Below are 12,175 nucleotides of genomic sequence, written 5' to 3' on the forward strand. Positions count from 1 at the left end.
ACACATCAGCCAAGCTCTGAAAAAGCGGCGTAATGGTGAGAACTTGAGTGGAACCACTTGTGTACCCTGCGGCATGCCATCACCCTTTGAAATGCTGGGCCAGTAGCCAGAGGCCAAACTCCTGTTGCTGGCATCTTTGTATTCTAATTGCTGGAGACTGCAGGACAGAGATGCACGGATAAAGAAACCAGATCCTGCTTTTTAAAATAGTGGTTCTGATCACTACTGCTCTCTGGGGAGTCTGTGCAATCAGATATCCATCTGTTCTTGGAGAAAGATGAGAGTCATAAAAAGGTGAGATTATGAAACAGGCAGGTAAAAGTGCAGAAATCTGTCTGTGTTCTTTTTTCCATAGAGATGATGAAGCATGAGACAGGAGGAGTTGAAATGAAATGGTAAAATAAATAATAAAGACACTTGTGTATTTCTGAAATCTACTTTGAATTTAAAAAAAGTGTGACTACACGCATATATATGCACCAATTATCAGTTTACTGTCCATGGCCTCTTTCCAGAGACCGAAATGTATGAAATATTTTTGCTACATGATCTTTTCTAGGGCCAATTTAATTCAAAATGAAATATAGCTGATATGCAACCTGGGTATTTTTAAAAAATTTGTGGCAGCAAAATGTAAACAGCCAAAGTTTTGTTTTGCATTTACACAGATATCAAAAAGAGAAGACTGCATTATACTGTAGCACTGAAGAAAATAAAAGTTTATTCATTGACTAGTAGGCAGCTTTTAATGAATATAAGATGAAATACAGAGAAGTTACTTGTAGAAGTCTTGGCAACACATCTGACGTTCAAATATATCAACTGGCCAAAATATTAACAGAGCTGAGTATTGTGTTTGGTGGTGTGTGTATATCATCTCTCAGTCAGCTGAGATGAATTCCTCTTTGCCAATCACTGTTGCCAGTGGAAAAGGTTTTGTCACTTTAAGTGAGCAAAGCTGTGGGCTAAATAATTTTTCAGTGCCAGCCATTTGTAGACTAACGTGCAGGCTAAAGTGCAGGACATTGGTGTTTATTGCAGGAGGAAATAATTTCCTTACAAGGGCATTTTGACCCTTAAATGATGGATTTCAGTATAAGCTTCATGTCTGTATGCTAAGCATGAGGCTACAACCAGCCCCTTAGTTGAGCATGAAGACTAAAAATTACTGAACTTTAGAGGTGCTGGTGTACATTGATCTTTTGACAGAGCCAGGCAAGCTTCTTGTCTTTCTTGTCTTTATAGTAAGCTAAGCTGCCTCCTGACTCAAGCCAAGTGTTCCAACATAAGAGTCACTGTCTATTTAAATAACTTTTATTCTCCCTTGAATGACTAAATTGAATAAATCTTGATGTACAATTTGCATCAAAAACATACAATTAATCAACGTATGCAATACGTGTGTTGTCAACATATGGTTGCAAAGTTTTGTAGAGAAATATTATTGATGATCTCTTTTTTTTCTGGCAAGTATCTTGGCAATAAACAGTAGGCACATATGCACGTACACACACACACACACACACGCACACACATGCACATGCACACACACACGCGCGTGCACACACACACACACACACACACACAGAATGTGAGGAATGGTGTCTCTGAGGCCTTGTTGACACCCTCTCTGTCTCTCCACTGATTTAGAAGGTAACCCTGCCAGCACTGTTCTATCCTGAACATACACACACACACACATACACACACACACACACACACACACACACACACACACACAGCTGTCTGAGTGGGCCGTGGTCCACCCTGGACATAGATGCCTGTACCCCTCACCCTGCTTTATTCAATCACCACAGCATTAGATCTCTGTGACAATGGGAATCCCTGGGTGAAATAACTTTTGGTCTGACACTGGCAGAGCAGCAGGGTGATAAAATGGCAGCCTTTTTGATCTGTTAAATCCTCTGGGAATGACCTTGGAATCTGGTGATGGAAAGCTTCAAGGGAATTTTTCTTATACACACTTTGTCCTGCAGTGACCCTTCTGTCTGTACAAGAGAAGGTGTGTGTCAAGGGGGTTTAACACTAGTTCAGAGATAACACTGTTCTAAGCAGCTGTCAAGTGAGAGATGAGCTGAGAGGGTCACTGTCACTGTTTTCTTAGCGTCAGCAGATCATAGAGGAAAGCAAAGGTAAAGATACAATGGGTGTACGCAACCATAAAAATTCACCACGTAAGTTTTTTTTTTTTTTTTGGATATTCTTTTGCTTTCTTGCTGAGAGTTAGAGGAGAAAATCAATACCCCACCACTTTCATGTCTGCTAAATATGAAGCAAGCTACAGCAAGCAGGTGGTTAGCTTAGTCTAGCATAAAGAGTGGAAACAGTGGGAAATTTGAAAGGCAGTTGACAACAGAGCTGCCTTAAAGCACCTCTAAAGCTAACTAATTCATATGTTATATATTGTTGTTATGAATTGTTTCGTTAATCCATACAAAAACCTAAGTGTGACTGTTTAGCAAACAGTCCAGAGAGTGGTAACTCTAAGCAAGAAAGCAGACAAGTATATTTTGCAAAATGTTGAACTACAAAATATATTGAACAGTATGTCTGCCGATGGAGATTGATTGAAGTGTAATATAAACTTTGAACAGGAAACGTTGTTACATTTTCAGCTTTTCCAACATCAGAGCTATAAAAAAGACATAATCTACACTTACCCAATGGTGCTTATACTGTACAGTATATTTGCCCCTCTTTGCCCATCAGCCTGTCTTCACTCCACTAAATGGAATTAGATTCATCCTGGCTGCCTGTGTATGTTCATCCATCAGTCAAGTCAAACTCAGTCCTCTCTGACTTCTCTGTAACCTATGTATCCTTTTATTGTCATTAATGACTAGCAGATGTCGTCCAACAGCTAGAAAAAACATTCAAAGTGAGTGTCGCGCAGTGGCAAAAGGTATTGCATTGTATATGTCATCATACTTTTGTTTGGACCCTACAAGTCCCTCTGCTTGCATATAAGGCATGACCTGACAGAGCAGACAGCATGATGAATTGTGGCATCAGCTGGTTTAAACCCTACTCGCCTACTATTTTTTATTTTTTTGGAAAGGTTGCTCTGTTATTTGTCTCTGTTCATGTTTGTTCCACAGATACTGAGTGATACTATTACATTTTGCTATATTCATTAGACGATGTGAATATTGTGTTTGGAATAATTGTAATCCACCTAGTATCTGTAATAATGTTTTATAAATAACCCTTAGTCCCTCCTCTTTTGTGCATGTGTGTGTGTGTGTGTGCGTGCGTGCGCGCGTGCGAGACTGAGAGAGGGAGAGAAAGAGAGAGACTCTGTATGGTTTTGGAACACTCCAGTGGACAAGATTGTGGAAAATAACACAGTCTATTGGTCAGTTAGTTGGTGTGTGACATCAGTCTGTGTGTATGTGAACCGTGGGCGGTCCACTGAGGGATGGCTACTTTAGGAGTGGGTCCTGCCCCTGATGACCAGAGAAAGCTGGACAACAGCAGGATCAGCTGCTACTGGATGCTTCAGAGAAGAAGAGCCACAACAGGGAAGTTTCCCGTGAGAAGACAAGCTGCTGTATCAAAGGTCAAGATAAAGAAAGGAGCAGACAAAAACATCTGATTTCTCCTCATCCAGTTCGTTCTGAGATCACAGCCAAAAGAGGAAAGGTAACAGCTCGCTAACGGGATCTGGTTTGGGTTATCATTCTGAGTAACGGTGTCATTATTTCAGTAATAATGGAGGCTACCAATCCAATCCAAATATCTGCAACTGACAACTAAGAAATGAAAAAAAAAATCAATGCGTTTAAAAGGACTTGCTCAATGTATGTCAAATAATGTAAGGTTCAAAAATAGTATCTTTTTGATCATCAACTACTTTTCCTTACAGTCACTTCTATCCTTATTGTATTTATGTTAGTCTATTATTGTTATTGGTGTTTGTGTGTGTGTATGTGTGTGTATGTGTGTGTGTGTGTGTGTGTGTGTGTGTGTGTGTGTGTGTGTGTGTGAGTGTGCGTGTGCGTGTGTGTGTAAGGGGATATATTGGCCCTGTTCCCTGTTGAGTGATGGTAACTGTGAACAGATGTAGCAACCCAACTGAGAAGTGACTGATCCCTTTAATCTATGATAAGAGAGGCGACATACATGCACACGCAAATACAGGTCACATACATACACGCTTATATTCAAATACCTATAGGCTTTGCTCACCCTCTATTGTGTTATTTCTGCTTTTTTCCACCTCTTCACCACCACTAACCCTAACCCTCTCAAGTTGTGGATCAGTGTCCAGAAAGGAGCCACACCCATCTGCAACCTTCCACAAATCTCCTTTTGTCCCTCCCCTCTTCTCAGCAGCAGGACCCTCTGCTCCTCGCCAGTCTCGCCCAACCTCTCAACCTGTGATACGACCATGGATCGCTCAACACAGGAGCTGTTCCTCAACTTCATGATTGTCTTAATCACTGTGCTGCTGATGTGGCTGCTGGTGAAAGCTTACCAGGACTGAACCACGGTGCAAGAAGTGAGGAGATCAATGGGAGGCAGAGGGGATGGAGATATAGGTGTGGAGGGATGCCAGCATGGTTACTGTAGGACTTTGCGCACAGTGTTTACATCTTTTCATTCTTTTAGACTACGCTCACTGGTCCGATCCAGCCCTCTAGTATTCATATGAGGTCAAAAACCATGTGATTGCTAAAGCCAAGGCAGGCTGTCAAAGACAAACTAGCCTTGGATCCAAACTTGTATTCTGAGATGTTGATGAATGCAGCCTTGAAATTCTGGCAAGAGACAGAAGGTTAAATCATAGTACAAATGGAAGGTGAATAAAAATAACTGAACTGATTTGAAACCTTTAAAGTGACTGCTAGAAAACAATCCAATGTTACTATAGATAGTAGTATATACAGTAACCCATGTCACTGTCATTCATGTGACCTTCCATACATCAAACTATGCTATTATGTCTATTGTTCTGTTTCTACTAAAGTGATGAATATGTCAAATGCAGACACTGTATTTAGACATCGACACAAATAATGAAGCATTGTGTTTATGCTCACTTCTTGCCATAAAGCAGTCTTTCATTTGTTGGATTCTTTTTCTTTTTCACAACACAAACTTATTATGCATTCATGATTTACAGTATGAGGCCCATATTTTTCTCCTTGCATTTCCTGAAACTTTAAGTTATTGCATGCTTTGAAGCTACAGTGTTTCTCTATGATAGGCAGGTACAGATAAAGCTGCACATTTGCATCAAACAAGCATTTACTGAAGAAGCTCAGGTGATTTAGCTATTGGTCAGATGCAGAAATGCCATATGTAGTCTAGCATGTGAGAGTAAACAGGGCATGCATGTATACATGACAGTCTGAAAGAGAACAAAGGCAAGTGGAAATCCATCTAGATAATTTACACAGTATTGCCATGAAACCATTTTAGCTGAATTGTAAATTGTGTAATATACATGAGCAGCTCTCTATCAGCTAGAAAAACAGAATTAAGAGAGGGCAATCAGGAAAATAATATGGAAAAGCCCAGATATAGGGCCAATTTCTGAAAATATTACAAAATAAAGTGTCTTTTCTAATCTTTGCTATCAAATAAAATCAGATATAGCACATTTAGTTGAAAGGCCTTCCAAATAGTCCACTATACATTCATATCATGAGTTTTTCTTACATGGCAAAGTGCCTACAGGGACCCTTGTGGCTGATACCATATTTTGTGCACTGGTGCCATAACAAAAATAATCTAATCCATTCAGGCTGCAAAATCACCAAATTTGGAAAAAAGTCAAGGAGGCTGAATTCTTTGGGCTGTAAATGGGGCCTCAAAGGTATTACATAATAAAGTCTTCTTTTCTGTCTTCTATCTGTAAGAGAGCTGATAAATTTACAGATACCGTGAGTTCTTCTTTGAGTGGATTCTCCATTTGAAACATATTAAACAGACAAGAAAAATATTCATGTACTAAAATAGGATTTCTAAAATAGTCTTCTGCTCAATAGGGTTCCTCCATGGGAGGGACCATATTTAGATTGACACAACAAAGAGCCTATGACGGCAGGTGTTTCACAAATACAATTTTAAGGATCAATTCATTCAAATAAAAAAATAAATAAATCATTTGGCTCAGGTGCTCTCATGTTATGATGATCTGTAAGAGGAGATGTGGTTGTTAGTTGAAGACAAACTCTTGATTGTCATTCTCTCTTGAGGTGTTAGCTTTGTCCATCATGCGCACAGGTTTGAAAGGCAAGGGAGACTCATCATGGGTAGTTGCTTACATCATGTAACACACATGTACATCCACTCCCATGTTTGGTGCGTGGTTGTGCATGGTTGTGTGTCTGCTGCGTATCATGCTGTGTCACCCCACGGGTCTCTGTATCTGTTGAAGCTGACGAGTTGGCAGTGGAACTCAGTGAGCGCTCTGGGCATGGGCGCCACTTCCTCCCATTGACTTCTCCCACTGTAGTACACCTGCACAGGTAATAAGAAAAACACACCAATTGTACAAATAATATAGGAGTATGAATCACCTGTCAAGCCTACTCATACCTGGTTAACCCATTAACCCAATGGGTCCCCAGTGCTTAGTCTCCTCTTTCCTGGTCTCCATTACATCTGTCCCAGACCAGACTAATACAATGACTTCCCCATCTTATTCACTTTCTCACATCCACCAATACTCAACCTTAAATCACATACTGTTGTGGTGTGGTAGAATGGATTAATATCTTGTGTCAATTTTAATATCAAATGTTGTAAGTTGCAATTTTTGTCTTTTTCAGTGGGATAATTTTCATGCCAGTGTTTCTCTGATCACTTCCTCCAGCAAATTTGCCATTTTGCCATTAGAAAACCTGTCACTGCATCAGATAGGCTCCACCATTAGCTCATGAAATAATGACTTAGAACACTAGCTTAAATAAAAAAAATATCTTTCCTACCTGAACTTCATCAGTGATCTCGTCAGGGGAATAATCTCCACCCAGGATGTAGATTCTGTCTCTCATACCAACTGCTCCAGCATTGAACCCTGCACACTCAAATGACCCTTGACCCTTCCACACGCAGGTCTCTGGACAAAAACTATAGACCTGGATGGGAAAAAAGAGACACTTTTAAACTTTTCTGTGCAAGAGGGTCTTAAACTAAATGATCCTTTTTAATGCTTTTAGACTGCAAAGCAATGACTGATCGACTCATTCACTCATCCGTGCCCATCTGATAGCCAACCTTATAAGTGGACAGGTCACAGAGGTGGAGTGTATGATGAATTGACACTGCCTTGACCAGTGTCGCGTGGAAGAACTGGCCAAACTCTGCCACCAGACGGCTCCACTGGTCCTGCTGGGCGTCATAGCTGAAGAAGCAGTCCAGTGAGGGGTTGAAGGAGTCTGTGATTTCCACCTCTGATCCAAGAGTATAGATAACGCTGCCACAAGCACTGGCCTCAGGATAGAAGATGGCTGTGGGCAGTGGGCTTACTGAAGACCAGGTCTGGTTCAGAGGGTTATAATATTCCACCTAGATTAGGATAGAAAAGAACAGAATTTGTCCTGTGTATTTCAAACAACAATTTGGTCTCGATCATATGTAGAGGACACACCATTACCTCCAGCAGACTGGGAGCCCCCCCTCTGGATCCCTTGGTCCGTCCCCCGATGACATACACTCGGTCCAGGCAGGTCACAGCTGTATGCATGGTACGGGGCTTCAGCATGACTGGTGCAGGTGTGCAGGTTAGGGTCACAGGACAGAAGCACCAAACCTCATCGGTGGCATCGTGAAACGGTTCTGCCACATGGAGACGTATTGCCCGGCAACAGTTTCCACGACAGCCACCTGTTACAAACATCTTATATCCAGTGGAAAGAGGATAAGATGGTGAAAATATTCAAACTCTAATTGAGACCATGATGACAACACATTTAGTTAGAAATTTTGTTCCAAAACACTGTAAATTCATTGATCTTACTCAGTACTGTATGTTGATTCCCTGAGTTTGGGAAAATACAGTCATGTGAAAAAATAAGTACATCCCATGGAATTTTGACAGACAGGTTCCACCTTCCACTCCCTAAGGATGTTCTAATCATTGCAAACTAATCTGGAACACCTGATTCTAATTTTAAGGGTTTGAAAGTGTGATGTATGATTGATAATCACTTTTTCCACGTGACTGATTTTTTTTTTGTGTTAAATTATGAAAATGAGTACAAATGGCCTATTTTTATGTCTTATTTCTTTGAGTATATCACCTTTATTAATAGGCACTGTTTCAAAGGGCTTCAGATTGTTTAATTTTAAAGCATCACAAGCCCAAACTGTACCTTCTCAGCATAGCCGGTCAGGTATGATCCCGGTGGGTCTGGCAATGTGGTTGTCCCCTCCCCATTCCCCGTTTCTAACTCTTTCCACTGGTCTGTTTCTAGACAGTAGCAGAAGGTGTGGCGGATCTCTCCGTTCTCCTCCGTCTTGTGGATGTAGATGTAGCTCTGCGCAGTTGCTGGCCTGGCATCGGTGAGGAGGCCGTTGTACTGAGTCTGTCTGCTCTGGGCCTCTGACAGAAGGACGAGACAGGACTCATCGTCACAGATCAGAGTGTCTGAATCATGAAGACTCTGAAAGAGAAGGTAAGGGGTGAGTTGCACATGGAAGGATGAGACAATCACAAGACTGCTGACTGCATGAAATCCTAAATCCAAGACATGCAGTGTGATTATACCTTTAGTGCAGATGCAGGTAGATGGTGCAGTCTGGTTAGAGACAACAATCCTGGCAACAACTTCTGCCTTCCTGGGAGATCGTGCCGTATCCATCTAAGAAGTGACATAACCACCGCCTCCTCACTGGGCATGTTTAAAACGTCACACTTTAGGCATGCCTCCAACACATTTACCTATAAGAAACAATTGAAATAGTAAATACTGAGTGAGTCCTTTTAACCATTTTGTCACACTTTTCCAAGTGAGCAGGATGATAATAATGTCACTTGTCAAATCAAAAACATTTTTTATACTATTATTGCTAATTTTACACAACAAAAGCCTTTTGGAAGAAAGGTCACACCCTACACTGTCAGAGCTAGATTTTTATGATTTTCTTTAATGTAACTGAAGGAACAATGTTGTGTCCTGTATCTAGAAATTAAATGATTTCGGCACATAATGCTGTTTAGTGCTGCATACTCTGCATACATAATACATAATTAAGGTGTGAAGTAATTAAAGGAACATATGGATTTATTAACAAATATTCTATATTCATCAATGTATAAACCTAAGCCTCTCTGATAAAAGGGTTTTGTTCTTAAGCAGCACCTGCATATCCAGAAAGTCCTGGGTTTTGGAAAGTTCAGAGAAGTTCTGAAACACAAACTCATTGGCACTTTTGAGGAGGGAGGCCGAGCCGTAGCCCTCAGCGACGGACAAGAGGGACAGACAGTTACAAAGATCCATGGTTCCTATCAGGAAGTCACTGCATGCTTTGGACAGGACTGATACCTGGAGAAACAACAACAATGGGGAAAACATACACATGACATCTTGTACAGAGATAAAAAAAAATGCTTAGAGATAATTTAATTAATCAATTTAAAGATGAAAACCACTGACAAATACAGTGCAAACACAAGTACTGCATTAAGCACCTTAAAATTGTTTACACTTTTGTTTTCAGTACATATTGTTATCATTGGCTTAGCAGAGTTTTATTTAAGTAAAGTTACTAAATTCACAGAAGCCTCATAATAACCATTCTGAATTGACATTTTATTTCCACTTCAATTATCAATATTTGAACTGATGACAAAATGGCAGATGAGTGCCAGTTTAAAGATATGCTACTTATGATACAAACTCAAATAATATGAAACAAATGACACACACAATATAACTGCACAATCTGGTCCAAAATTTATTGAGATGTTGTGACGAATCCTTACCAGATGCAGCATTTGTCTAGATGACATCCTGAAATGTTAAAATACATTTTTGGACCAGAGTATGTAGTTTTGTGTCTTTTTTTTTTTGATGTTGAAGTTCTTCTCTTTAAACCATTTACTCAGCAACTGCAGTGCCCCCACCGGTTACATGAGGCTGAAATCAATTCACACACAGCATTTTCTCTTGCAGACATGATGCACGTTTCAGAGAAAGAAAAGGGAAAGAATGCAGAGATGTTTAGTGGGCGCTAATGGTTGTATTTCTACCTGCAGAAAGGAGGCAAGCTGGTACAGCATGTCTACATTGCTCTCAGTGATGAGTGCCTCTCCAGAGTAGGCAAAGTCCAAGAAAGAACCCACTGCCACCGGACACAGGTTACCCAGAGTCACGGAACCATCACCACGCTCTCGCATGTCCACCTCGAACATAGCCCTAAACACAGAGCAGTTACATATGATACTGATGTAACAGATAGATAGATAGATAGATAGATAGATAGATAGATAGATAGATAGATAGATAGATAGATAGATAGATAGATAGATAGATACCTGAAGAAATCACTGCATGCAGCAAGAACACAACGATGACAAAGAAAACTGCGTTCCTGGACCTTAATGGTGAAGTCAAACAGCAAACCTCGCTCCCTCAAGGATCTGAGCACGCCCAGAAGCTGCAGTCCATGGGACTCAGACACCCGCAGCAGGGTCCGGTGCTCTGGGACCCCGTTGCATTGTGGAGCGCTGCCAGGTTCACTACTGGGAGGGCTGTTGCTGGAGTTGTGGGCGTTGGTGATACAAGAGGATGACTCTTGATTTTCATCCATTTTCCCAAATTCTGACAATATGAGACAAATATAATAAAATCCATTAATAAATCCAAAGGTCATAATGTATTTTCAAAGAATGTGGTGAGTCTGAGCCTGTCCTCTTCTGTGAATTTATGTGTCTGTGAGAGAGTTGAGTAGCATAAAATGCATGAATGCATTCACTTCAACACAGTAACACAGTCCCACTCTACAGTACAAGCATATTACTGAGAACAGTTTAAGAAAAGAGCTTGGCTTGTATAAAGCACATTCAGCATTATATCACAATTGCTCAGATCTAAATGAAAAGATTTAGCACACTCACTTAAATGATGCATTGCTGTTAAAAGTCAACCATATACATATATAGGAATACATTAAAAATATAACCTACCGGTATGGTCTGAGGCAGAGTAAGCACTACTCACAGTGTCAGCACCTCGGACAGCTCTCTTTCTCATGCCATTCCCACTTCCGGAGAGCTGAAATCACGCGAGGATTCGGACAGCTTTTTGTTTTTTGCGGTGATCCTTGTCGCTAACATCATCTTTGCTAAAAGTGCGCTGTTTTACCAATAACAATTCGATAATTTTCTCGTTTATATACCCCCTCGAGCTATATGCGTGTATACAGTTCTTTGTTTGCGGTAGAGATAGGCGCAATGACAGCTGGGAGCTGTAGTTCTCTCTTATTGGTTAGCTTAAAGCTCAAAACTCGGTGCCCAATTCATATCTACGGTCTAGTTGTCAGTGGTTACAAATATTAACAATTTTCAGTTGCAAATGGAATAATTGAGGGTTCACAAATACTATAGGCTGGAATAGGCAGTTACCTAGTAAAATGTTTACTAGTAAACCCTCTGGGTTTGCTGGCTGTAACTGTTAATGTTTACATTTGTTCTGCAGATAGCCATAGTGTTTATTTATTTATTTAGACCCTAAATGCAGCAATCATGACACAGCACTTGATACGTAATTGAAAAAATAATGACTATTAATGGGTAAATTCACACGTAATAGCACAAGAGACAGGCTAAGTAAGGAAACATAAATAATTACATTAAAATACATAAATAAAAATAATATAACTACATTCATATACACTCAGTTGGCAGTTTTTTTAGACACACACACACACACACGCACGCACACGCGCGCGCGCACACACACGAAAAAAAAATCCTTTGCGGACACTGAAAGTTTGCCTGGTTTGGATATCACAGGCATAGATCTCTGCTTTGTGTATATCCAGATAATTGAGGCAATGTGGTGCAATGCATTTACTCGTCACTGGATGGTGCTGCCTTGCTGTGAAGCAAGATTTGTGGTTGTGCTTTTGCATCAGGCACAAACACTGAATCTGAATCAGTGAAAGTAAGCGTCCAGTTATGCTGCAGTACCGTTTCACC

The 12,175-nt window shown here is 40.5% G+C and overlaps 2 protein-coding genes across 4 annotated transcripts; one reads left to right on the forward strand and one right to left on the reverse strand.

The window, feature by feature from the left end:
* The first annotated feature begins 3,454 nt into the window (after window positions 1-3,454).
* Window positions 3,455-5,090, forward strand: sln (sarcolipin). Of its 3 annotated transcripts, none has more exons than XM_022748551.1 (2): window positions 3,455-3,663; window positions 4,274-5,090. In XM_022748551.1, the coding sequence occupies exon 2, from the start codon at window positions 4,412-4,414 to the stop codon at window positions 4,505-4,507; it is 96 nt and encodes a 31-aa protein (XP_022604272.1). In that variant the 5' UTR covers window positions 3,455-3,663; window positions 4,274-4,411; the 3' UTR covers window positions 4,508-5,090. The 3 variants fall into 3 exon arrangements, with proteins under 3 accessions (XP_022604272.1, XP_022604274.1, XP_022604273.1); XM_022748553.1 differs by having other exon boundaries at window positions 4,354-5,090; XM_022748552.1 differs by having other exon boundaries at window positions 3,456-3,663; window positions 4,357-5,090.
* A 94-nt stretch (window positions 5,091-5,184) lies between these two features.
* On the reverse strand, window positions 5,185-11,269 carry kbtbd3 (kelch repeat and BTB domain containing 3). Its single transcript, XM_022748550.1, has 10 exons — window positions 11,162-11,269; window positions 10,511-10,796; window positions 10,226-10,391; window positions 9,336-9,518; window positions 8,741-8,914; window positions 8,346-8,636; window positions 7,628-7,870; window positions 7,249-7,539; window positions 6,960-7,109; window positions 5,185-6,489 (listed from the first exon to the last, which is right to left on the reverse strand). Exons 1-10 carry the CDS (start codon window positions 11,226-11,228, stop codon window positions 6,367-6,369), a joined length of 1,974 nt encoding a protein of 657 aa, XP_022604271.1. The 5' UTR covers window positions 11,229-11,269; the 3' UTR covers window positions 5,185-6,366.
* Window positions 11,270-12,175: the final 906 nt, after the last annotated feature.

The sequence above is a fragment of the Seriola dumerili genome, unplaced genomic scaffold (assembly GCF_002260705.1).
Source record: "Seriola dumerili isolate Sdu_G_001 unplaced genomic scaffold, Sdu_1.0 BDQW01000122.1, whole genome shotgun sequence".
NCBI classification, from domain to species: domain Eukaryota; kingdom Metazoa; phylum Chordata; class Actinopteri; order Carangiformes; family Carangidae; genus Seriola; species Seriola dumerili.

Coding starts and splice junctions, on each gene's coding strand:
- sln (XM_022748551.1), top strand. CDS start 4,412: ATGGATCGCTCAACACAGGAGCTGTTCCTCAACTTCATGATTGTCTTA.
- kbtbd3 (XM_022748550.1), bottom strand. CDS start 11,228: ATGAGAAAGAGAGCTGTCCGAGGTGCTGACACTGTGAGTAGTGCTTAC. Junction 10,392..10,510: donor GCATGCAGTGATTTCTTCAG/GTATCTATCTAT, acceptor CTCTGTGTTTAG/GGCTATGTTCGAGGTGGACA. Junction 8,915..9,335: donor AGGACTTTCTGGATATGCAG/GTGCTGCTTAAG, acceptor TGTTTCTTATAG/GTAAATGTGTTGGAGGCATG.